This window comes from Anarhichas minor, unplaced genomic scaffold (assembly GCF_050575085.1).
Source record: "Anarhichas minor isolate MPS153535 unplaced genomic scaffold, ASM5057508v1 ptg000026l, whole genome shotgun sequence".
NCBI lineage: Eukaryota > Metazoa > Chordata > Actinopteri > Perciformes > Anarhichadidae > Anarhichas > Anarhichas minor.
The window spans coordinates 899,803-927,331 of record NW_027466472.1 but is presented as its reverse complement, the minus strand read 5'-3'; the positions used below and the strand labels follow the sequence as shown (position 1 = coordinate 927,331).

Genomic DNA, 27,529 nt, shown 5'->3' with positions numbered 1-27,529 from the left:
GGAGAGAGTCCACGGATGGTGTTTTGGTCACTGGAGAAGCCTGTAGATGGTCAGAGCTCCGCTGCTCCAACCTCAGTAAGCGCTGACGTCTCTGCCGTTCATCTACAAAACACCGACGCAACGTTCACAGTCCAACAACAGGTTTTTCTTCACAGTCAGTCGAAAGTTTTTTGGTCTGATATTCCTTCTTGTGGTCCCTTCTTTTTCTTTTTGTTTTTTTGTCCATTTCTCTAACAAGAATTAATAATAAAAATGTCCTGCAGAGGAGAGAATGTGTCCCGGTAAATGGTAGCAAAATAAAATTTGGTCCAGATAGTAAAAGATTTCCTTCGCTGTACAAGCAAAATGTCCCTCTGCCAAGTCCGAAGCTCACGATCAGGAGATTTCAGGCCTCAGATAAGAAAGGGCATCTGTAAAACAAAAGAAGAAGAAGGGATGAAACAGTTGTTAAATTATTAGTGAAAAGGGATTTCCCAACAGAAAATAGAGAGAGATGATAAAAGAGATATATAGCCGCAATAAATTTTGGACACATGTTTTAGCATGACATTCCCCTCACATATGGCTATTGTTAGCATAGCATGTGCTAACAGTGGTTCGGGGTGTAAGGTCAAAGACAAGCTTTTTTTTTTTCACGCTCAGAATCATATAACCAGGGTATGATAAAGGACATATGCATCATCTAGTGTTGAGTGATACATAATACTCAAGTCCCGCCCCCAAGAAATGTTTAACCGGACGACGAAAAAGTCTCTAAATGTTTTATAAATGTGGACTTGTTATAGTTTATGTATTCAGTTAAGTGTTCACTTAAATGTTATTTCCTGACATGGCTAAAGGCTGATTTACAGCTTCCTCTACGCTGCTAGCAATGGGTTTCTGAATAATGTATATTCTGTGCATCTATGTAGTAAATAAGTACAATTTAAAAATACCATCATCTAATATTTCTATACATTTTAAATGCATTGATTAAAACTCAATGTATAGAAAAGGTTTGAAGTGGTACAACTTTATTTTGTCTCAAACTGTTCTTGCATTTTTGATGAAGGTGACAAAATATGGAAATTACCAAAAATTAAAATATGCTATGTTTTATGTTATATGCATGAACAAATATGCCTTTTGTTGTTTAGGTGACAATACATGGACGATAAGTTATCCTACATAGTGGTGTTAAGTGGGATTAGGGAGGAGTCCAGTCAACACCGATCACAGATACAGAGGAGATGAAGATCTATTGTTTAGTGTTAAACCATGTTTCACAGCCGGAGTCTGGAGACCCAAAAGAGAAGTTACGTGTAAACATGTCATCACTTCAAAAAGTCATGGCTATGAGCGAGTAGCAAACGTCTTTTGAGCTCATAAAGAAGGCCCCAAACGGATCAATACGCAATTTTTTCGTCTCTAACGCGCATTGTGGTTGCAGATATTAGCTCCGACGCACAGGAAGTGACGTGTCTTATCGTCTCCGTTCCAGGAAGACGTGACGGAGCCGGAACAGGTAAAGAAACGCCAGAAAATCCAAACGGAAAGATTCAGGACTGACAGGTAACCGCTGCAAAACGTGCTGTGCAACAACAACACACGAACAAAACACGGCCCGCTTAGCAACAGAGACGTTGCCTAAATAAAAGCAAAACAAGTATTTCGTGGATTACCGCTGTAGTTTCCGAGAGGCGGTCCAGTGGAGAGCTACATGTCGTGCATGGGCCGCTTCCACTGGAACCCTGGAGCAGCGGTCTGCACCGCTGCTTCCCCAGCTGACCTCAGTCCTAGCACCTGTTTCTAATAGCCTGCCCTGCCAGAGGCTATTAGGATCCGTCCACCCCCAGAAAGGACCTTTCCTCTGCAGCTCCAAACCCAACCGCACACCGGCTATCCAGTCGCACTGATTAATCACATCAAGATGGACCGCTCGGCGCTTGTAACGCTGTGGAGGTGTACGTGGGTGCGCGTGCTGTCCTGGTGGCTGCCTTTGAGCGTGTGTGTGTGTGTGTGTGTGTGTGTGTGTGTGTGTACGCGCACGGTGCCACATGCCAGAGGCTTTTCCACGTGTGTCGCCCTAATTCTTTACTCTGTTCACTTTGAGATATCCGACCGAGATATTTCATTAGACGTTTCGCCGCTCTCGGATATTAAGTCAGATATTCATTCGATACACGCGGAGCTACATGCAGTCAGACTCGCTGGGCCGCCGCCACGCTCTCTTTGAAGGGCCCCGGGTTTTCTCTCCAGGTCGCTGCAAGGTCAGTGGATGAACCTGATTGGTCAACCCCCCCCTCCCAGTGGACCAAAAATTGGAAACGGCGGCCGCTGTAATCACGCTGTGACGGAGAACGACGTTGCCCTCCAACGTTTGTTTGAAGTTGATTTTAACCCTTCACGTGACGGTAATGTGAAGTGACTCTCGCTGCTGGACAGGTAGGTTTTCCTAACAGTCCGAGGAGGGCCAGCAGTCACCGCCGGAGCTACTCCTCACCCTGATGGGAGCCGACTCTGCGGCCTGCCTAACCGCAGATTTCGGTATCACTGATCGCTTCATAGATGGAATCAGATCCGCACAATTAACCCCAACACTCGAGACTGCATGATTGGACCCCGCAAAGAAATGTCTTTAAGCAGAACCTGCAGCAACCTGTGTTGTGCTTCTTTTTCTTCCCCATCCCTGGAATCAAAGCGAGGAATTTTGCGGTTACAAGTTACGTGTCTGAATACCAGAACATACACTGTATCGGTGGACTTGGTTCAAATTTTCATCTGAAATTGGAAAACTCTTCCAATTGCTTACGGTCATATATTTTAAAAAAACAATCCTGTGGCTTTGTTGTTTGAAGCCCTGAAACAAGGATATCCAAAACTATGTAACACGAGTTACATCCAACATTTCAGCAACTGCGAGAGCCGCGCAACCGCTTTGTAAAACTCATCACAAAAAACGTGCTAATCATCACTGACTCCCAGTCATCTTTATACCGTCATGCTGTCAGTGTTTCCACTGCTTTATTCCCATTTAGTTTGTTCAAACTACATTTAGCATGAAGAACTATGAAACTACAGACAAACCCAATGAGGGCAAAATAAAATGTAATTTATCCGATCTCAGACAGAAATACATGAAGCTCATCAGCCCTTCAATATTCAATATGATTCAAGTTGTCATGTCAGGAAACCACAAAATGTGTCGCATTCTTTGATGTCAAGCATCACCTGAAGATTATAAACGACGTGCAGCCAGTGAGAATCGGGTCAACTGACAGTGGTTTACTTGGTGAGTACAATTTACTTGGCTTGACCAGAGTATTTCTGTTTCATACTTCTACTCTGCTACATTTAGGAGGAAAATATTGTACTTTATAAATTTGTGCTGTATTTACTGACTATATTTTGACTTATTCGAGAGCTACAGTTACCATGCATTTGTAAATTAAGATTTTTACACGCAAAACATATGATGAGCTAATAAAATATGACACATTGTTTTAGATTAAACTACCCGAGAGTTTACACGGTGGTTACAGCAGCCGATCGGTTAGGTTGCAAAATGACCTGAATTGTAATTAAATTTGCTCCACCTTGACCAACCAGAACATGGTTTATTTATTTAATAGGGACAATGCACGACACATTTATTGCACCCGATATAGCTGAAGCTCATTTTCTTTCATTAACAGCTCTGTAAAGCTCTTGATTGTTTTTTTATTTTAGTAAATGAGTAAACGGTATTCATTTTAAATTGGTTCCTGCAGGTGTGGTTGTGGAAGCAAAAGGTGAGAATAAAAAGGCGGAGTCTATTGACCTTACTTTGTCCGTACTGGCCGTACTGGTAGGACGCCACGTGGTCGACGGTGTAGCCCGGTGAGCTGTAGGAGGCGGGGCAGTAGGACTGGGAGCTGGGCAGGGAGGGCAGGGCCGACATGGAGGGAACGCTGGTGAGGCCCTCCAGGCCCTTGATGTGGTCCATGCGCTGGCTGCAGCTGGTGGCCATGCCGGCGGGGGGCTCCAGGCCGCCCGTCAGCGGGGAGATGGCGTAGTCGCTTTGGGGCTGGTGCGGCACGCCGCCCGGGTTCAGCAGACCCATCACCTGACGGGAGGGAGAGAAAGAAGGAATGAAGGAGAGAGTTAAGCTGTGAGCGGTGTCAGACTAATATGGTTAAGTTGAGTTGAACATGAGCAGAACACAATGGATTTGTCCCCTTCTCTATGTTTGCTCATGTAGACTTTATCGATGGAATTATGTGGATTTATTTTTTTTTTTTAATCAGTGATCGGCCCCGACCCAAAACCTAGCCGGCAAAGAAAAGGGGGATGTTCTCTGTTGTGTTTTTAGTTTCGGACAAGGCCTTACAACATATTAAATATCTCTCATTTTTCGTCTACAAGCACTGGGAGGGGGCAATATGTATCAACACAGACGTCGAGACAAGCACACATAGGAAATCCCCCCGTCGCGGACATCAAAAGAGCCCGTTTCCAGACAGAGATAGCACCAGAGAGGAAGAATTAAGCAATTTGTCTCAGATCCGCGGTTCCACTTACTCTAAAATTCCCTTTTGACACCGCTCCAAAAGAAAAACCCGTGGCACAAGATAACAACTTATCTCGGGGAGAGATATGCCGGCAAAGATAACACAAAGGAGAAAGGTCTGCGTGAGCTCGGGCTCCGTTCAACCTCCGAGTAGATTTTAGCAGTTCTAGAAATCCGTTAGCTCTTGACCTGGTCTTTATTAGCGACCAGATAATCAAATTTGGGGGAATATTCGTTGGCCAGCAAAGGACGGAAAAGAGCCCGGGGGGGAAAGTGTTTCAACTGGTTTTCAAAAACAGACTTACCGCCGACCTCCCCCCCCCCCCCCCCCCCCCCCCCCCCCCCCTCTTCAATGCTCTCTGACTTTACCTGTCCACATTCAAAGTCCTCAGCAAACCGTTAATAAGAAATCAAGGCCGGCTTTATTACTTATGAAAGTAACTCTTAACTGAATCTGCTACCTCTAAATGCATCGTGTCCCGCCTCCTTTCTCAACAGAGCGAAGGCCTCAAGGCTCCTCCAGTTGTCCTAATAAGAAGCAGGTACGCTGCTCTTTGGGTCCTCTAAGTGACATATTATTCCACATCCACACGTACATATGGTCCTGCTTAAATCATTTCCCAAGTAGGGGAGGTGAATGGAGGAGTCCATGTTGATTTGGAGAGGGGAGTTTGTGTTTCCTCTCGTGCCGGGTAACATTTTCCCAAAGAAATGAACCTGCGTTTGGAGGGTTTGGTTCAAACAGAGAGAGAGCGAGGACACGCTTTGGCTGAAATAAGCCACATGGAGAAGGGAGGCATGCTCTTTACCCGATACCCATCGTCCCTCTCTCTCCCGAGCCTCTCTCCCTGCCTCATGACATGCCTGCTGGCCGGCCCATCCAGAGTCTTTCATATTGGACCTCTTGCCGTCGCCAGCGGCCCTGAATCAGTGCGTCCAGGACTTAGCATGGGAAGAATGTCGGGACGGTTGGGGCGAAACATCTTGAGACAAGACATTCCTTCCCCCTCTGTACGAAATATATACAGATAAATTAGAACTTTAGAGCTTTCTGGTGGAGGAATGTCGAGGCAAACATTTTGAGAATGCAATCACGAGACGCTTCCCTCGGGGCTGCACGGCACGGCGTGGAGCCGCGTTTGTGCACGTATACGAGACGGCGAGGAGGCCGCGTCTAGCCGCCTAGGTACACAACGTGGTTAGTTCCTGTTATGTGCATGCAGCAGAGTATCCCTGCATGTTTGAAAGCTTGTTCAGTGTGTAAACATGAGGACCAACTCTGCAAAAAGTATTGTTTAAGAGGAAGGACTTCCTGTCACGACACACACTTATTGTCCCAAACACATACAAGAAAATGGCCAAAAATCTAAAAATAGTGTGAACTTATTTGTAAATAAAAAAGTGCTTGTTGCTTCTGTATTGGAAATAATAATTAAAAAAATACAGCAATCAATCTCTCAATCTAAAGAGAAGGTTGAGGAGCTGACTTAGCCGTGCTGCTCAACCATGTCGTGTACTATTTGAGTAAAAGATGTAGCAAAATCCTTAACTGATCCTCGAAACGTCACGGAGTTGATCGATTATCTACAGTGCGTACGTGTGTGTCCCTGAAATTATGAGGACCCGTGAGGGTGTTCGTGCGAGCTAGCTCGCCTCCGTCCTCACACGGCGGCGGCGGCGGCCCGTTCTCTTGAGGAGTCGGACCGAGCCGGGGCTGAAATCTCATTTTCTGCCTGTTAGGGTCTCTGACTCCTCCGTCTCCTCTGCTGTACCCACTGTCTAGGTGTGGAGACCTTGGGACTTCATGCCTGGATAATTGGCTGTAATTGTCTTTTCACTTCTCATTTGTCACACACTCAATTGTCCTCTGTCCTTCTAGAGTCATCTTACCCCCCCCCCCCCCCCCCCCCTTCAGACGGTGATCCTCCAGTACAGCCGAGGGGCGATTGTAGAGCGTATAGTTCATAAGGCGAGGGGATGAATCGGTAAGCGTCTTTGACACGTGGGTGAAATATTACCTGAGAAGAGTGTTTAACTTTTTAAAGCTCTGGATGTTTAGTGTGCGGCTGTGTGTCTGAGGGGAGATCGTGCTCTTTGAAAATCATGTTCAAATCTAATTTGAAGCTCGGGTGTGATATCCGTGCAAGTAAAACTATCTCAGTCTCTAGAGGCATGAGTCAAACACACACGTCTTACTCCTGTCAAACTAATACACTGCACAAAAAACACAAAGTTGTGCTTGTGTTAAAGATTATTAGTATTTATATGGAATCAAATCAACTTGTCTCAACAGATTTCCTTTACAAAGCTGAGTTTAATTATATTAATCTATTAAATACAAGACTCAATGCCGGACTTTAAGCAGCTCAAACACTGTGGTCTCACCTGTGGGGAGAGTCCGTTTCCTAGGGCGGGGTTCATGGGGTTGGCTGGTCCTCCGGCGCTCACAAAGCTGTCCGAGTAGCCTGAGAAGGAGTGGCGTCCGGAGGCGAGGCAGTAGGCAGAGCCTCCTTCCAACTGCCCTCCGCCACCGCCGGCCTGGTGGCCCGAGGAGGGAGGGAGGGGCTGGGGCCGATGCAACGTGCTGGGGGGCTCCGACACTACGGAAGGGATCGCGGAGAAAGTTCAAACACTTGTGAGCACCGTCAGTTAAAAAGTTGCAAAACATAACTGCTAAGTTGTCCCACTTTAGCAGAGTTGTTGTTCCTGTGTTTAATTTTCACTTAAGTCGAAGCAAAACTGCTGGATTCTAAATAAACTTACATTTAAAAACACGTCTGTTCAAAATGTATTTCTGGGTTTTTTAATGTATATAAAATTTATTTCTCATGTAGGTTATTTAAATTAAACAATTCAAAAATGAATTGTTTAAAAGAATAAAGAATAGTTAGCCAGTAAATAGCAATAATTCTGTCAAAATATACTTTTTAAATATTAAATTATGGATTTCAAAAAAGCACCTCAAAATAAAAGCCATCAGAAAAGTTTTGTATTTTGTAAATACAACTGATTTTTTTAATCTTAAATAAATGATGACATGTCTCTCTAATAGATTTTGGAAAACTAGATGATTTCTCTCATTCCCCCTCCCCTCACATATCGTTTATTATTAGAATGAATACTCTGAACCGCATTATTCCCGGAGCGAGTCCCGTCTCTTACCTTGTGCTATCGATGAGGGGGGGTAGGGGCTGTCAGAGAGCTGGTAGCCGATGCTGGACATGGCTGAAGGTGGGAACCCTCCTGGGATCAGGTGATTAAACGCCATCAGCTGACTGGCTCCCGCTTGCTTCCTCCACCTCGCCCGCCTGTTGCTGAACCAAACCTAGAGGGACGACGATGACGACGTTCGATCAGACAGTGTGTGTGTGTGTGTGCGCGCGTGCGTGTGTGAGAGTGTGTTTTTATGCTGTTGTGTGGTGCAAACAGATCAGCAGGTTGCCTTTAAACGGTCGGAGTGTGTATAAAACCACAAGGTGTGTGTGTGTGTGTGTGAGGGATGTTCGTGATGGGTCATTAAGTGCACGCTGGTGTGTCAGGCCAGCCAGAAGTGAGAGTGTTGCTGCCGTCTTGTAAACACGTTCATGTTTGAACTCCTGTTGAAGGATTTCATGGTTCCTCGTGAAGCTGAGGTCGAACTCACAACCCTCGAGCTTATAAAACCCTTTTTCGCAAACCCATCATAGGAATTCCTGTGTTTCACGAGCTAAAATCTGCTTTTAACTCTCTGCAGTTCTTAAATGTAAGTGCGCGTGGTATTGATGTGTCATCCACGTACCTGGACCCTGGCCTCGGTGAGTTTGGCCCTCTGGGCGAGCTCCTCCCTGGTGTAGATGTCGGGGTAGTGGGTCCTCTCGAAGGCCCTCTCCAGCTCCTCCAGCTGCTCTGCCGTGAAGGTGGTCCGACTGCGCCGCTGCTTCCTCTTAAGCGGCAGATCGGGCTCCGACTCCACATCCGAACCCTCGTCGGAGTGACTCGCTGCCCAAAACAAAAGGAGAAGGAAAAATAAGAAAACAGGATTTTATTTTTTCCCAAAATATCAGGTTTTTAATCGGGCAAAAGTTGATGTTTCTTTCCTGATCCACACATACACACACGCAGATTAACAGCTTCACTCTTTAAATTTTGAAGTGAACTTTTAACGTTTGAAACGGTTGAAGAGCAAACATGCTGGTGTTATAAAGACTCCTCATGGTGCTGGAGGTGGATTATTGTGATAAGAAGGGCTGCAACATTCACAAAATGTCAACTAATTTGCTCTCTGCTTTGTTTACTTATAGTTTTCACTTGATGGGTTATTTCCTTTCTTCACACACACACACACACACACACACACAAACATGCACCATAAGGCATATCGGTCCTCCTCGTGGTCTTGTGGCCAAACAGACCTCCATTCAGAAGGAATATTCTGAGCCTAAGGAATAATCCCAGTGGACGAGATTCCCAGGGCACCACAGGGGGACTAAAAGCCACACAAAAGGCTAATTTGGATCCAGGGGCCATTCTTTGAGTGTGTGTGTGTGTGTGTGTGTGTGTGTGGACAGTAGCAGCGGCTGCCTGGATGAAGGACAAACTGTTCAGTCAGGTGAATGCTGGTCTGCTTTTCTAAAAACCGAGTAGATGGGAATCAGTTTTTCAAATCTCTTTCTTTTGCTCTCTGTCTCGTCACCAGTATTCAGTCTTCAGTACTTCTGTGGCAGCTATATTCTGGAAGTGATAATCAGATCTCATAGTGGGTCAGTCTCAAGTCTCAAGATAGAACAGTGATAAAGAACTATATTTCATAATTCAAGTCTTAACTAGAACACGACTAATTATTACTTATTATACAACTAGATTCTAATGTCAAGCTAATAATATTTTTGACTCCCCTAATGTCTGACACACACAAAATAACCCCTCAGTGCAAAAAGTGTTTTCAACTAGTTTCATTCCCGATTCATTTTTGAAGAATTGTTTTTGTCGTCTAAATGTCAGGAAAAAAATGGAAAATGGCCCAAAAATAATTGTCCAAACCAGAAGTTATTAGATTTCTAATCATATGAAACTGAGAAAAACGTCCTCACATCGAATATTTGGCTGTTTTGCTTGATAAAAAAACAAAACAAAGTATAACTAAAAATGTTGCCTAACCATTGCCTACAAATATACATAAGTTGTATTTTTGACTCGTGATCGTGGGCCTGACTGAGCTGCAGTGATCTTATGTGACAGCTTTTGTGTTCCTCCTCTTTATCTCAGCCTCAGATCTGCATCAACACTGTAGTGAGCTGCGTTCCATCGGCTCGGTTCTCCGCTCACTACTTCAAACACTCCGCTGGCTCCCGTCTAAAGTCCACCAAGGCCAAAGCACCCACTTTGTTTTGTTTTTTTGTGTTACACTTAATTAATTCCCCCTCAGCGTAGGGGAAGTTTTGTGCACCAACACTGTATTAGTTCCCCCTCAGATGCAACAATAAAATACAAGAGAATCCAAATATCTCAGGGCCCCTCATGTGAAACTGATCCTCTCTCCCCCTTCGGCGGTTTTCTCCTTGCAACACCAATAGCAGTGGGAGTCAACTTAACATGCATTAGGGCCAAATTGGTAAAGAAACATTCAAGCATGAGGGAGGCAATAAGTAAAATATTTTCAAAGGTGGGGGGTGGAGACATTGCCGTAAGCCTCTGCTGAGTATCTCACAGTTTTGCACTCGTCGATTTCTAGCTCTTTATCAACCGGTGTGTGTGAGTTTAACGCTTTAAGACATTTCAAAATGGCCACCGTGGATTAAGACTCAGTTTCATCAGCTGTTTTGGAACTTCACAGCAGTGCAGCGACAAAAAGCTTTCTAGTTTCGCAGGCCCACGTCGCACACAACCAAACTAAAAAAAATGCGACGATTAATGAGACTGGTGCCAGTACAGGACTCGTGTTTTCGATGGCGGGGGAAGGAATTCAGCTAGCTTCGGATAGCTTTGGAGTTTTTGGACGGCACGGCTGAAAAACAAGAGATGAGGCCTATTTTATTTTTTTTGCAGCCTCCCCCTCCAGTTCCTGCACGGAGGAGGGCGGCTAGGAATGCTTCCTCGCTCCCCTTCCCCTCCCCGAACTAGAGCAGCATGCAACGTTCCTCGGCATTTCACAGGGATTTGGGTCCTGGGAAAGCTGAGGCGGCCGGGGGGAAATCCTTAATCACTTTGGAATTACCTATCGGTTATGACTGCTACCGGGGTTTCCAGAGCTTTTCAAAAGAAGCGACAGAGTGGCACCTCTGGAGCCTCGGGAGTCTCGTCGTGGTACGATCCCGAGTCGGATCATTGACGGAGGGCTAAGGCGGGCTCGTTGGTTTTACCCTGCTTTGTCAGATCGCTACATCGCTTGATGTTAAGATACAGACAATGGGGGCGAAATGATAAAGATGATTATGATAGCAAGAGGGGAAACGCACAGGCTGACGGGTAGAACACTGGCTGATAGAAATGTCTATCAGCATGTATGAAAAAATAAAGCCACACTTCATTTTTCACTTCAAAACAACAGCAAACTCCTGATTCGCCAACACAAACTTTTTCCGCACGACACCCTCCTTAAACAAGCACCACCTTCTCCTCCCTCTCTCGTTCCTCCCTCCTTCTCACCCTCTCTCTCTCTCTCTCTCTTTGTCTCCCCATCTCTCTCTCTCTCCCTCTCTCCCCTTTTTTCACCCATATTTCTCTCTGTGACTCTCGGGGGCTCTTTGTTGCTCCACAGAGCCGAGGTCTTTGCCCGCGATTTCCACGCTCCATCTGTGGAATCCGTCATGGCTCCCTTCGGCCCTTCACAGTGGAGGGCTGTCACCTGCCCCACGGGGGAGCTGAAGGGTGGGGGGGGGGGGCGTAAAGAGGCTCGGCAAAGGGGATCAGGGGGGGGTGGGGTAGATGGGTGCACAGCCGGGGGCATTTATAACCCCCATCCCCCCCCCCCAAACCCCCCCCCCCCCCCCCCCCCCCTTCCTCCAGAGGGAACCAGGAGCACCTGAGGGGGTGAGAAGGGCAGCGGAGAGGGCCAACAGGGGCCGTTGTTGCCGATGTAAATGTCCCCATGGGGATAGTCCGTCTGGGCATCTGTGTTAGTTTTTGTTGTTGTTGATGTTGCTGGCGGAAGCGCAGCTCATCCACTTGTTTGTGGGCCTTTCTCAACGCTGCGAACACCAGCTGAGCTAAAAGGAAGAACGACCCTCACGATGATTCTCCTCCGTTGCTCACTCTGAGAGAATAACATCTCGTTCTTGGTTTTCTGTTTTTCTCTCATCGCCGCTGTTCTTAGTCAAAAGTAAGAAATCAACCATCAGCTGTGTTTGTGCCTTGTTCAGAAAAACATACATTCATCGGTTTACTGTGAATGATTCAAAGGTCAAAATAAGATGTGAAAAAATGTGTATAATACAAATTAAAATACTTATTGTATGGTAATGTTTATTCATGGTTAAACCATTTATTGTCCACTTAAGTTATATCGGATATATGATGTTTTCTCACATCTTTTTTTAAGAAGATACCTGCACTCATGACAGATAAGACACTTTTATAAGTGAACAGAAACTGTTTGGAGCGATCCTCATCACAAGAACACCATTCCCTGTTTCAATGGAAATAAACTTTTGGACGCATGTGGACATAAAGTTGGGTGAGAATCAATAAAAAACGAACTTGCTGCTTTTAAATCTATCTATTGGAAGGCAGAAATCACAAAAACCTTATATGCAAAAGATGGCCCCCACCACACATTTACATTTTACATAGAAGCGCCCTATAGAAGTAACTTTTACTGTGGCTTTTGGGTGAATGCAACTTATTCTGGCGATAGATGATCATTTTTCTGACACGCTTACATTTTGAAGTCACCAATTAGAGAATTATACAGTTTTAATATAACCATTTCTCACAATTCTTCTGCCGCACGAAGCACCCACATGCCTAACACTCTAAAATATAATGTGATGCAAATTGAAGAGGCAGGTGATGAAGGTCCACGGGGTGGACGCGTGGGGTGAAGAGGGTGTTTAGGTGGCAAACTTGTGCCAAGACGGAGGGCAGCCACCCAGTCACCCCCGAAGCTCACAAACACACACAAAGACTTGCAGCACTCCGAGCACATGACCCTGTCGGGGCTTCCCCTCCCCGATTCCACATGCACTTTTGAGGCTACGTTAATCGAGCTTGTCAACCCCGAGGCGTCTCCAATTCAGCGTCCATTAACAGTGATCCCTCTGCTCACAGGCCTTTCAGTGTGGTCAAGCAAACACACACACAATACTCTCCAACAGGATCTTAGTATTGATGAAACATAATGCCAAATCAGCATCAGGATGTATATTAAGAGAAAGAGGAGGAGAGGGACGAGTAGAGGAGGCTGAGACCTTTCCCCCCCTCCCCTCCTCGCTCCCCGGATCTTATCCAACCTTGTAAACCTGTGGTTTCAGAGTGCCCCGTTTGCCGTCATCGCCTCGCTATCCCCAAGATCTGATCACATCGATTTGGCACCGTCAAATAGCCTTAGCCAATCAAATTATCCACTCTAACCTTCGTATCGCTGCCTGGTACACATATGCTATATCTTAAAATACTGTATTTATAGCCCCTGTAAACACTCGACTTCTCTCTGTATACTTTTTCTCCACCTCAGCTTAAAGGAGCAGGAAGGGGGGGGGGGGGTTGCAGACATGGTGCTGGCTCTTGTCAGTTCATCGAAATATGAGAAAATATGAGCCTTAAAAGGGTCAAATTATCTGAGAAGGGGTATCGCCCGGGAGCCGAGGAGCATTAAGCCGCAAAATAAGAGAGGAGCAGTTGGGAAAGAGGAGGGTGGGGTGGGGGGTAGGTAGCTGGGACTGGCGGAGAAAAGAAAACTGTTTAATTTAACCAAACTGAAGCCCTCAGAGGCACACAGGGCACGGGACTCCGAGCCAAAACAATCTCTCCGAGGGCCAAGAAAGCCCCAAAATGGATCCCACTGAGCAGCGCCATCCCAGGGAGGAGGGAAAACAAGGAAGGAGAGGGAGGAAGGAGAGGGAGGAAGGAGAGGGAGGAAGGAGGAGAATGGAGGGCTTAGCTGAAACAGACTGTTGGAAAGACTTTCAGCATTGCTGTTTCTGTTTTGAGACAGTACCGCGTTGAGCATTTTACACAAGACAGATAGAGAGGGAGTGAAAGTGGGACGTGGATTCTGGGGGCTTGGGGGAATTGATAGGCCATATGCGAACTGTTTACACCCCTCTTCGGACATCCCAGTAACTCTTTTGGGGCTCTGGTTAATAGTGATTGCCCCCCCCCCCCCCCCCCCTCTATCCTCTCCACCTACCCCTCTCTCTCAAAAAAACAAAACAAAAGGCAGAGGAGACAAACGCAGCGTTTATTTTGGGCGGGCCGACCGTGCTGCTCCCATTCAGGAGCCGGGGGACTAAGTGACTGGCCGACTGCATTAAACAGTATATAGAAGTCAAGACAGGCAGATGCTGGGCCGGATAATGGCTTTACTGACAGCTTATGGACCCATCTGTGACTCTTTCTGGTGGGTTGGGGAAAAAAAAGATGCTGTGTGTGGGAGGAGGGGGGGGGGGGAGGTGGAGGGCGAACTCACTTGACTTGCTAAGGAGGAGTTTCAACCTTCACAGCTGCCCTGTAAGCGAGAGTGTGCCATAGCTGTGTGTGTGTGTGTGTGTGTGTGTGTTTTTTAAAGCATGGGGTTGTGATTACACACACAAAAAAAATGATGTGAGCAAACTATCAATAAAAATGACACGACAAAGTGTGCGAGGCTGTCATCAAAAGGAATTATGGGAGTTGTGGAGGATGTCGGGGGTTATCAGGAAGTGGTTACCTGTCGTTTGGAGCTAAATGTGTTGCTAACCCCGTTTCCTGTGCAGCGCTGGGGGAGAGTGACCCCCTGCGACCCCTGCAGTTCTTCTCCGTCTTTTAACTCACAGCTACAGTCGGCGGTGCAATCCAACAAGGTGAGCTGTCACTCTCACGTTTTCTTTCTGTTTTTTTACACTAACAAGGAGGATGTTAGACAGATTCATCTCTCTGTCAGGCGCCCCCCCACTGACTACAGCAGCTATTCATCTTTTCAAGAAAATGTAGGGTCATCATCAACAACACAACTGTAGTAGTACGTCAAGTATTTCCTCCTTAAAGGGACAGTTCATCCCAAAATTAAAAAAAATAGTTATTTTTCCTTTTACCCTTTTTGTGCTGTTTATCAATCTGGGTTGTTTTGGTGTTAGTTGCCTAGTTTTGGAGATACTGGCCGTAGAGCTAAATAAATAAAAAATAAAAAACGCAGCAGCAACGTCTCTTTCCAAAACAACAAGAGCGAAATCATGTGGGAACTATTTTCTTTAAAACACATTTCCAACATGAAACTGGTCACAACAAAGTCTGTGGACTATCTTGAGTAACCGGGTCGGGATTTCTGGAAAAAGACATCGCTGTTGAGTTTTTCAGGTGTATTTTTACATATATATATATATAACTATATATATATATATAGTTACATAGTTATATAGTTATATAGTTATATCATATTGGTAAGAAGGCAAACAAAACTTGAACACTTAAAACAATCTAGATTGATAAATAGCACTGCAGGTAAGAGGAGAAATAGGTATTTTTGATTTGGGCCTGAACTGTCCCTTTAATATCGCGGTCATGCTTAAAAAAAGATTATAGAAATTTGGAAAGTAAGGAATCTGATCCGGTGCAACTCCTTTTTTTTTTTTTTTTTATTGTAATGCAAAAACTCAAGTAAAAAAAGATCCAGTGAGACATGTAGAATAGCGGTAATGTACTGTATAATGCTGCATTCATGTGACCAAGTGAGAGCAGATCTGAGTTTCCTCGTTCTTTCCCTCAACTTTCAGATGTCAAATATTAAGGAACTCCTGGTTTTGGCAGAGAATCCCTATTTAAACAGGGAAATACCTGTAATCAGGCTCTGCAGAGCCGTACATTCATTGGAAAAGCCCGAAACCAAATTGATTAGTTTCATCCCAGCGCTGCGCTGTCGAACACCATGTAACGACTAAGTGTGACACACAAATCTATCACAAAGTTTGAGAGGGATATTCCCCACATGGCACTGAACTACAGCGTTAAACACACATTTCCGAGCCTCTTCGTCGACGCGACACAAAAGCTTCGGGGCTAATTAGTCAACAGAGCTCTGAATGGTCAGGCTTCATCGGCCGGGTGATTGACAGCTGCCTGTCCCCCCGTCAGCAGCATAGATGCTGCGTTTACTGGCCTCCGGCTGGCCTCTGCAAACTTTGACACTCAACCCTAACCTTCCGATACACACTCACACACACACACATACATACACACACACACACACACACACACACACAGACACAACATACACATATGCAAACACATTTGTTTTTAAACGACAGTATACTCGCACACCGACAACAAGGCGACGCACTCACATTCTTCCTTATACTTTCTCAGAAACACACACAAACACACTCTTTGCACATTAAAAAGCAACCTCTCTCTCCCCCTCCCTCTCTCTCTCTCTCCCCCCCAGCTGTTGTGCCTATAGTGCATACTTGCAGCAGATAAAGAGGGGCCTTATTCTAAGGCGAGCCATTCTACTTGACCTTCGCTGGGCCCTTTTCACTCTTTCACTCCCTTCAAACCGTCTTTGGGGCTCAATGTGGCTAGTCCATCACGGGTGAAGGCTGAGGCGCTACAGCCAGCCTTGAAGGGGGGGAATACCCCAAATACCCCCTTCCCCCCCACCTACACACACACATACACACACACATGCACGCACAAGCCTCCCTCCCTCCTCAGAAATCACCCTGACTTCAAAGTTGGTGTGCATTCATTAATTGCCCTTTGAATTGATATCAGAGGGTCACAATAAGAGTGTGAAAGGAAAAAGAGGCTTTAATGAAGCATAGAGCGGCCATTCATTTGCAGATAACTATGTTTTCACGCTTGAATAGTCATCGTGCATGGGCTTATTAGAAAAAGCTCACGAGAGAGGGAGGAGTGCGGGATGGAGAGACGGAGAGAGAGAGAGAGAGAGAGACGGAGAGAGAGACGGAGACAGCCCCGGGGGGGAAGAGGAGAGTGATTTGGCCACTTGGCCCTCGTGCCCCTCTTTGCCCTCGTGCCCAGGGACTCGCTGAGTGACGCATTCATTCTTTCAACGGACAGACAGAGAGCCCTCTTCACCAGACACTTGGCTCCGGCCAGTAATAGCCAATAGCTATTCTAAGACCCAATCCAGAGCTCATTGGTTCTGTCTTTGTCAGGTTTGACGAGACGGGAAGCAGCAACGGGCGACTTATAGTCCTGCTGGGGGTTTTTGCAGATTATTCGATCAATCGTTTGGTCTATGAAACGGTTGGAATTGAAGTCCAAAGTGTTGTCATCCGTCTTGTTTGTCCGACAAATAGTCCAAAACATTACAGATAAAAGCACCAAATCCTCACATTGGAGAAGCTGAAGCCTCAGAATTTGGGAAATATTTGCAAAAAAAATTTAAAAAAGATTGTTTGTATTCACTGACTCGTCGTTTTAGCTTTATCACTTACTCATCATTAAACTGAAATATCATGTCGATAATATTCTAAATAGTTCTGTGTGTTTAAAGAACATCTTTTAAGTAACTTTGCTGACTACACTTGTGAATATCAAAGACACAATTGAGCTCATTGATCAAAACAAAAACATATGCAGCTGCAAAAACATGAAATACTGTCATTGTGGAAAAGTTGTATCGGTGAACACTTGACAGTCTGAGTACTTGACGTTCTTCAGATAACAACTGCAAACCGCTGATTCAACGGTTAACGTGAAAACTCTGCAAAACACCGTGGCCACTAAACACACTGCTCCGCCTGTGCTCTCCACCCATTCTCTGCTCCCTGGCTCCTCTCCTTCATCACTCCTCTCCTTCCTCTCTGGGCCCTGGCGCTGATCCAGTGTGTGCCCACATGTTACTTTTGCAGCACGCCATCCTTTGCCACCCCCACCCTGAGTGGCGGAGAAACAAAATAACCCAAGTTCTTCATTCACTGGCGTTATTTACACAAACAGAGTCCCAACTCCGTTTCTGTGACAAAGCCAGCTAAATCTTTACGGCTCTTTCATGTATTGTCTGCCCGCGGTTCCCTTTTGTCCCCCAGGCCATTGGCCCGGGCCCTGGATACAATGAGCCCGGGGGAATGGAGGCAGATTGAAGGAATGCGCCTCAATAAACCTAATTATGACATGATGACTGCACTCACCATGGTAGGGGTTTTTCAAAGATCCTGGGCTTATTCAATTAGCCCTTTCCAGGATCCCCTTTCACCAAATAAAGTTATCCCTTTGACTGTTTGCATTGCAGAGTGGAATGTGCGTGTAGGTGTGTGTGTGTGTTTGTGTGTGTTTGTGTGTGTGTGTGTGTGTGTGTGTGTGTATGCATGCGGTTGTCTGTATGTGTGCGCACACACACGTCTCGGGCCTAAATGGAAATGTATCGGCCCTCAACAAGGCTCCTCTGTATTATCTGGCTAATTTCACCTAAGTATGGACTCTAAAAGATACACTGTGAAAATGTGCAGCAGCAGGAGGAGGGAGGAGGCGGGGTCACCGTGACTGTTTTAATCATTAACTTTGTCTGCAGGGTTAATTACTATGAAGCTGGGAGTTTGGTGTGAGCCCAGCAACAGGCCTGGAGGGCCAATGTTGCTGCCAGATACATAAACATTTGATGGAACGTGGAGGGGGCTGTTTTTTAAAACACGACTTATTGTACGGGAATTTTGGAAGAAAATGTAGCTATATATTAGCTATCAAAGACAGGCTGTGTGCACACAGTGATGGTAATAACTCTCAGCTTTGGCCATATAACTGTGAATATTAATGCCACCATTCAAGACAAAAGTTTAGCCAACAATTTGTAAAACTGGGCTAAATGTTTCGGTTTGTGTGTCATATTATTCATCTCAAAAAGGAATAAAATGCACTGGTGTTATGTATTTTATAGGTTTGCTGTTATTTATGTTTTTTGTTCACGAAATATGTTAAAGATATTTTGTATTGAAAAGTCACAACAAATATGTCTTGTTCCAAAGCAGACAGCTACACCAACATAAAGATAAAGGTGGTGGCCAAAATATAAAATTAAAACATATTTCATTTATAAATATTACTAATCAGATGCAGATACTGCAGTCATTTTAAAGCATTTTTAATTCCAACTAAATATATTTAGAATCAAATCGCAAAATGTTACAATAAAGAACTTATTGAGACACTTTATGGAGTGATTTGACTTCGTGCGCTCCGCAGGATGGAGCCCAGATACGAGACGAGCTGTGCGCCGCAGGCTGAGAGAAACAGAGAGGGGGAGAGAAAGGGAAGGAAACAAGAGGGAGAGGGGCGGTGTGGCTCTCCAGATGAAAGTGGGATGAAATAAAAGAGTCGATTTAATCTGCTTGAAGAGATTTGGTGAGCAAGTGGTGGAGAAAAAGGAGGAGGAGCGGGAGGAGGGCGAGTATTTTCGAGAGTTGCGCGCAGGACGGGTGGCTGGAGGGGGGGGGGGGGCATTGTGAAGCTGCGCTCCGGGCCAGACCGGGGCTCTCCGGGGAGAACATTGGTCCCCATTCACCGAAACCACTCTTTAATACACTCCCTCCGTCATTTAATGTGACATAGCACAATATCGAGATCATTTAGAGGACATTATTAATGTTCCGAGGGGGGGGGGGGGGGCAGCGAGGCCGGGATTCATCAGAGAATCAATAATAGATCATGAGCTGCAGGCCGGAGACGGCTCCGTGTTATTGGCACCAAGGCGGAGAAGCTGCTCGTCTTTTTCTGTTAAAGCTCTGACATAACAAATGCAAACCGGAAGTAAACAAAACAACATGTATGTAACTTTTTTTATATGAATCTAAAATATTTGTGTTTGCGACCAAAAATATGTCTTATTGGCTTGTCAGCTTTGTTCCTCCTCTTCCTGTTGCGCATTTATCAAAACATTTTTTCTGCATTTTGTCACTTTAAAATTGGCACATCTTAGCTGCATTTGTGCGCGCGCACGTGTGCACCAGCCAGGTTTTTAGGGGGCGAGCACGCATCCTTGGGGCAATACGTGAGTGGGTTTCAGATGCCTCAATTGTCCCTGTGAATGGCAGCCGGACCCCCAAAAAAGGAAACATTTTGTAGGTGAAAACGGCCATTTTCCCTCGCTGAACGGGGCCCTCTAAACTGAGCCGGAGCTCCCTGAATAATTCATCCTTCATTGCGGCCTCATAGTGTGTTTTGTCGGGCTTTTTTCTCTGTGGAGAAGCTTTTTCTCTCTCTCTCTCTGACTGAATTATAAACAGGTTGCCTTCTTCTTTTAGCGCGGCGGCCAAAGCTGTTTCCAAGCTGGCCTTTTGTCCACGCGCAGGCAGCCCAAGCGTGAGCCCCAAATGGACTCTCGCGCCTTTGTCTCCCAAGTTCATCCTTGAGCGTCCCGTTGTGCGCGCGAGGCGCGTCTTTGTGGGGAGTTGGAAACCGTTGAACAAATGTTTGATCAACTCATCTGGGGGACATTTTGTCTCCTCCGACTAGAGTCCCTTATCTGTCCTCCCCTGTTGTTGACATTTCGCTGCTTAAACTGTTTCCAAAAGTGAAAAGAGAAGAGATGGAAACTGTTTGAACGCCTCATGTTAGCCTCATGTTAGGTCTCTGGTGATAGATTATGAACTGGCATGTTAAAATATGAAATATAATAAGATTGTTTTTCCCCGGAATGAACCCACCCCGTTCAATTTAGCTGTCACGCAGCGTGCCCACCTATAATTAACTTTCTCAAAGTACAAAAAGAGAAAAATATTTAAATGGATTTCATCCTCACCGCGAGACGACTGTTACTCCCCTGAGAGGAGAAGATGGAGTCATTATGGAGGTCAGTAATAATTTGGAAAATTAAAGTGTGACGAATTCACACACTAATGACGTAGGCAGAAAGTACTGATATTCAACATATAGGTTAGATGGGCTCCAAACCGCTCTCACATACCGTCTAATGAGGGAAATGAAGAACATAGGTTTTATTCCTTGGCTTGCAACACATCCTATCCCACAATATAGTTTCCACTGAAACACCTGGGCTGAGGCCAACAACACCGGAAAATATTTAAACAATTTAAAAAACGTTTTTTAGCAGGAGGGGGATTTTTTTTTCTTTAAAAAAAAACACTTTTAAAACCTTCATTTAGATCAGTCTATCTATTCCGCCTGCTTCAAATCTACTACACGGTCATTGCAATTGCATTGCAAACATTTATTTTTGTTTAATAAATAAAAAGTAATTATTTATTTGCTGGTGCACGTTTTACAGTGAACGATGTTTAACATAAGTTAAAAAAAATTTGTTTTGTTTCATGAAACTATACACAAAGCAAAGCAACGGGCCAAGACAAATGCGACGTGTTTATAATTCATTAAAGCATTGCAGTTAAATATATTGATTAATAACGTCTCTCTTTGTAATCCTGCAGTCCACAAGAAATAGATAACAAAGAAATCTATCTTTAAATATGTGCGTCCATACAGACTTACTGTGGCTGTTCATCCACTCCAAACACTGCACGCTCTCCCTTACGCACAGAGAACGTCACCTGCTGTTTGATTTACGCTACACGGCCTCGTGGGGGGGGGGGGGGGGGGGGGGGGGGGGGGGGGGGGGAGATATGGTCGATAAAGAATTCCTAACAAAGGCTCTCCACCCCCATCCAACAACTTTACAGCATGCTAAAACTCCGCAGAGAGGCTCGTTACGCGGCTAAATAAAAAGCTTTCTCTCCTTTACGCTCTGCTCATGAGCAATCAACAGGTTGGAGGTGCTGAACACCAGACCTTCACGTTTGTTGAGGAGGTTAAGCTGCGAAATGGGAATGTATTCCTCTATAATTCAATACTGGTGGATACATAGCCTGTTACGTTTTCACTTTCATACTAATATTCCCCAAAGCACGTCCTAAATAGGCAATTTAGCGAATATATAAATAAAAAGCGTGATTAAATTCCTCCCACGCGGCCTCACTGTATCTGATCAAACTTTGCGCTCTAATGTGCGCGTGAGGTCACTGATGTGACCCCAGCTTCAGCGAACAGCCAACTATTGTCCTCCACATCACCGGCCAAAGAACTTGGAGAGGTTCACTCACATCTGTCTCCCAGGATGCCTTCAATGCTGTGTTTGGCCCTCCGGTCGTTCTCCTCCAACTCCTTCCTCTCGATCTCCTCTTCGTCCTCCTCTTCATCGCCTCTCCCCCCAAACTTACTCCGCATGGTGCGACTGATGGAGCTCACTGCGAACGGTCGTTCAAAAAGTGGAAATAATTACGAAAATAGAAACACAAAATAAATCATACTTTAGAAAAACTTACAAAGTATTTAATATAAAATAATTGGTACATCAAAAGATGACAAACATACACTTTACATAATAATAACATAACATACATTATATATCTTAATAAGGATTATTTATTATATATATCATAAATAATTAATTTATGATATATAAATACATATATATACATAATAAATAAGCGTTATAAAGTTGTCGAAGGTTTCTAAAAAACTAAATTACAGAAAGAAACGGGGCTTTTTTTTAAACTTTACTTATAGTTTTTTATTATTATTATTTAAAAAGTAGGCTATATGACAACCTGTTGTAGTCGCAGTTTAACTTGATACATAAAGAAATAAGAAAAGATAAAAGAAATAATAATATTAATAATAATAATGTGTAAATGCATCCATGTCTGCCCTTTTTACCTGAAGGGACGTTGTTGCGGTCACATATCCCATCCTTCAGTAATTTATCCCGAATCTCCCAGCTAAACATACCCGGGTTTTCCCGCTTGTAATCTTCTATTCTCTTGTCTACGTCCGGCGTTGTTCCCTGCTTTGAAAAGGTCAGAAGAGTCGCAGTGTTTATTCACTTTGTTGTGGCCCTTGGGGCACAATGCATACATCGCCTTTATGAGCAATGAAATCAACAAGTTAATGTCCAAGTTAAGCATTCAATATGAATGTGCATCAGTATTATTCATAAGAATATATTCTGCATATCTGCAAATACAACCTCATGATCTGAGGGTACCTTGGGTTTGCTGCCACCGATGGCCCCGGGTCTGATGGAGCCCGTCTCCTGGTACCGGCACAGGATTTTGGACACGCAGCCGTGGGAGACCCGCAGCTGTCGGGAGATGACACACGGCCTGACGCCGTGGTGCGCCATTTCCACGATTTTATGTCGGATGTGGTTGGGCAGAGGTCTGCCATTTATGAAAACTCCCCCGAGCTGGTTCACGCGGCCTTGACCCAACGGGGTAGACACTACATTTAATCCCAAAAAGAAAAACATATGAGAGGATCACCAAAGTTGATCCAGTGCATGTTATATAAAAGTTGCGTTTAACAGACCCAAACATGTACCTGAACACACCAATAACAAGATAACAACGCAGCTGTTTTCTTTGTATAACTGCTCCAGAAATACAACCGACAATAAATAATTTACGCAATAATTTAAAGCAAAAGTATCCCCTTAAAACATCTACACTATTTATGAAAATATAGCATCATGTTAATAGACTAGCCTGCAAAAAAGTTGCTTAAATTAAATTAAATGTGAGGCACAAAACAGAAAAGCTGTAAAAGTAGATGAAACTAATGAATTGTCAGGTCAGCTATAGTGAAGTAAAATGTCGCTTTACTGCTATAACACTTAGAACTGTAGGCTACTACGTTTTGCTGGAGAAACGTCCAGAAAACAAACACATATCTTCCGTCAACATCCTTTTGGTGCAGTGTGATGCTTTCACGTTACCTTCCAGAGGGAAGCCACTGCGGGGGTAGTTCTGAGCCAGCGTGGGTCGCATCATCCTGGTATCGACCCCGCCACACCCCGCGGTGACTCCGGATACCTCCTTTAACGGGGAGGTCGGCTGCTGCTCCAACACAGAGTTTGTTCCGCAGTAAAACAAAAGTCTCAAATCGCCTGAAGAAGCTTCCTGGAGGAAAAGGTTAGCCTCAGTTAGCCGCTGTCGGGCTACACAAGCCAGGCACCAGAGTCCCGGGACCCTCTGAGGAGTCAAACGGGACGATGAAAGAAGAGGAAAATTCGATTTGTTTTTTAGATGTTAAAAAGAGTTTCTCAGTCTCCTCGGTTGTTTTTTTCACTCTCCGGTGTGTGTGCTCTTGTTAATGCGGGTTGCCACGGCGGTGCAGCCGGGGACGAAAAGATATTGTTGTTGTTGTTTGTTTGACACCGGTTCAAAGTGAGAGGAGACCGTCAAAAGTAGCGGAGCTCCTCTCTCCAAACCCGGGTCGGCGCTCCCCGGCTGTGATTGGTCGAGAGGGGTACACCACGGGTACGCAGCGCGGCGCCGATTGGCTGAGGGGCTGACAAACTTTCGTCCTATCAGGAGAGAGAGACGCTGTCACAGTTCCGCTCGGATGGAACAGGGGCGTCGATTCACACAAAAACAAACACAAAATGACTTTATGGAGGAAAGCAGAGCAACAAATAATGACTGAGGAGGTATAATTATTTAGTTAATGTGTTTATTAGCACTGGTGGAAGAAGTATTCAGATCCTTTACTTCAATAAAAGTACTAATACTAAGCTCTGAAAATACTCCACTGTAAAAGTCCTGCATTCAAAACTGTACTTAAGTAGAAGTATGTAAGTAGTCAGCAAAGTGTACCTAAAGTATGAAGAGTAAAAGTACTCATTGTGCAGTAAAATGATCCGTCAGTGTTTATGTTATATATATGATGTTTTTTGGATGCTGTATTATATGCTGCATGTTTTAACTCCTTTGTGTACTGTTGGCTGGTTTAATCATATTCTATAACATCCTCATATATGTAGCATCGCTGTCCTGTGTAAATAGTTTATGTAGCTTTAGGAGAAGTTTCTCAAACCGTAAAGCAACATTTCATCCTTTAGTTGCAAATATTTAAAAAATCAAGACATCTGGAGATACGTTGTTTTCACTGGACAGGAAGGAGATGAAACACTGTAATCTATAAAGTAATTAAAGATGTCAGAGTAAAAAGTACAATATTTACCTCTGAGGTGTAGTGGAGAAGATGTATAAAGTAGCATAAAATACTCAAGAAGAAGTGCCAGTTTACTTATTAAGAGTACTTGAGTAATTAGTTACATTCCACCGCTGGTTATGAGGTCACAGACGCACACTGGTCCTGGTGTGAGCTTTTTCCAGTAAATTACTGTCAATGAATCCCTTCTATTAAAAAAAAATATATATATAAATAATAAAGGATGTAATTAATAGACTATTTGTCCGCTGGTATGCACTGACTTACATTAAATGTTACCCAATACAACAACACATTTCAACAACTTTTGCTTGTGACGTATTGCTTCTTTCTATATTTCAATGAGGGGGGGGTCAAATATTAAGAAACACTTTCAGTCTAAAACCAGCTCTGAGAAGAACAAACAAAAAAAAAAAAACACAACAAAATGTATTAACATTTAGAATGAAATAATTGTTGCATTGTATTGTATGTCATCAGACTCCATCTATGGATCTAAAGATAATATCATTTGATACCAAACCACGTTTTAACCACCAAATTAAAGTCAATATTGTGTCAGTTTATCTCACATATCATCAACACACAGCCCGATGCTCCTGACATGTTCGGCTAGTCTCGGATTGGGTTTCATCTCAGCTCTAAAGTGTAGAAACCAAAACCGAGCAGGATTCTGTCCTTATTCAACAAAACAGTAGCTAAAGAGGCAAATGTGTAACTTTTGCTTGTGCAGATCTTTACGCATTGATTAAAAAAAAACATTAAACAAAATCACTGAGACTCCTCATTTTGTCACCAATCTGTGCGTAAAATCATCCGAAAAAACACGTCCAATGCATGCCGTCGCACACGACCCCTAATTTGTTTCCACCCCGTGGCCTCATATATGACACAAATGGTGCTGAAGTGTGTGCACCTCGAGGAATTTATTGTGGGGTTTTCAGACCGAGCTCCAGCCGGCCGAGGACAGTCTGAATGGGGGGACGTGCGCCACAGCAGGATACGACGCCAGGGCGGCCGTAAAGACAGTCTAGAGCTCAGTGCCGCAATGGACAAGCGGGTGTATTTTTATCCCCAAATGTGTAATAATCAACACTGTCACCGCCCCGAAAAAAGAGAATGAAAGAGCGAGGTGTTGTTTCTGTTAAAGTCCAGCCATGGACCCTGTATCGTGTGTGTTACTGTATAATCAATCACTGAAGCACAAAGCTCTGTAATCAGAGCAAAAGATGGTTTTACTTCACTGTCCATCCCTCACCATTTCACCTTTAAAGCGCAGCCTCTGCACCAACGAACGAACAGCGTTTTCCCCGATTAATTCAAATCTCATCATTATTTCAATGTATTTCTTGATTGTGGACACATGGCAGAGCAGCAGCAGCACGGGCCGACCCTTCATTAAGTGGAACAGGTGGGTTTTTACCTCTATAGGCAATCAAGGTGCAGTAATGAAGCTAATATAACAGCAGGACTGGGAAAAACATTTTGTGGATGAGAGTGCGGTTAGAAATATGTTGTTCTTCCTCTCCATCTCTGTGTGACTCATGCGAAACTAAAGCTGAAAAGCCCCCCAGCACCTGATCAGCCCTGGGGGGGGGGGTCGGATTCCCTGTCATTCACCTCCATTTACGCAGAGGTATCCCACAGGTTAAGTAGGTTTCAATTAACATTCGCCTCTTTTTAGTCGCTTTGGAAGAAGAAAGAATTTTAAAAAACGCACTTCAAATGTTGACTTTGCTGTCAAAATAAAGGCGCGCGGACAATAGGTGGACGCTGGGTTTAAAATAAGCGGGGCCCACGGGGGTCTTTCACCTGCTAAGGGGGGATACGTCATTATCTTTTCACGAGGAAGACTATTATCTGTATCACGCGTGGAAATGAATGACATCACTTCAGGTTGTGAAAACGTCTTGAAGGAAGGAGAGGGGGAAACGCCAGTTAGTTTCTGACAGATCTTTTTTAACATTTGTAATAAAGCAGATAAAGATGATAATAATCATCATGAGCGCTGTTGGGCTTCGGGCAAACATGTGAATAGGCCACTGTTAACACGTGGGCTTCTGATGTTGTTCTGCAAGTCGAGCATCAGAATAAAGGAGGAACTATTAGGTGTAAGTGATGTAATAGTGATGTTTGTTTTGTATTATACTGAAACCATCAGTCTGACGAACGTGACGATTTGGGAGTGTCAGTGATCTTATTTGAAATATAATCTTACAGCCAAGAAAAAAAACCCAGAGGGGGCAAATGGAAAACAGAGGAGGGCACGATGCATACCTCGGCCCCTTTCTTTAAAGGCGACACTGAATCCGCGTGTCCAATCCATTACCGGAGGATGAAATCCAAAGTCAGAAATCTCTGCTTGATGAGAAATAAATGAGTTGCGTCACGTGCTCGTGCGTCGAGGCCATTTCGCGAACACACAATTGTCACATCGATTAATTAACATCGCACCCTATTACGGTAATAATGCATACAAAGATAAAGGCGATAATACATGGTGATGTCATTGAAATCATTATTTATATTTTTGACTTACAGTGAGTCCACAGAGAGGAGAGGGATCTATACGTCATAGTTTTATTTTTAACACCTTAATATTTACTTATAGAGCAGTGAGTATGCAGGTAACATCCATCATTAATTATTATCTGACTTATAAGTCAATATTGTTTGTATTCAAGCATGAAAGAAGTATTTCGATTAAAAGTAACAGTACTGCAATGAAAATATACTCCAACACAGCCCTGCATTACTGAAGTAAACGTGCTTTATGAGAATCAGAAGAAGAATGTAGTACTAGCTTACTACTTAACAGTAAAAGTACTCATTGTGTAAAATGGGCCCATTTAGAGAGTTATTATATTGTATTATATGTTTAGCTATTATTGGAATATTACTACA

General features: G+C 44.3%; 1 protein-coding gene across 1 annotated transcript; it reads right to left on the bottom strand.

Annotated features, from left to right (window-relative positions):
- Window positions 1-375: 375 nt before the first annotated feature.
- Window positions 376-27,036, bottom strand: pax3b (paired box 3b). Its single transcript, XM_076100526.1, has 10 exons — window positions 27,016-27,036; window positions 23,388-23,508; window positions 22,659-22,894; window positions 22,331-22,457; window positions 21,715-21,858; window positions 8,307-8,506; window positions 7,691-7,853; window positions 6,914-7,128; window positions 3,805-4,084; window positions 376-410 (listed from the first exon to the last, which is right to left on the bottom strand). Exons 1-10 carry the CDS (start codon window positions 27,034-27,036, stop codon window positions 376-378), a joined length of 1,542 nt encoding a protein of 513 aa, XP_075956641.1.
- Window positions 27,037-27,529: the final 493 nt, after the last annotated feature.

Excerpts from the sequence above, each read along its gene's own strand:
- pax3b (XM_076100526.1), bottom strand. The coding sequence starts at position 27,036 with ATGGCCTCGACGCACGAGCAC. Across the intron at positions 22,895-23,387 it reads CAGTGGCTTCCCTCTGGAAG|TGTCTACCCCGTTGGGTCAA; the intron begins GTAACGTGAAAG and ends GATTAAATGTAG. Across the intron at positions 7,129-7,690 it reads CCCCTCATCGATAGCACAAG|TGTCGGAGCCCCCCAGCACG; the intron begins GTAAGAGACGGG and ends TCCCTTCCGTAG.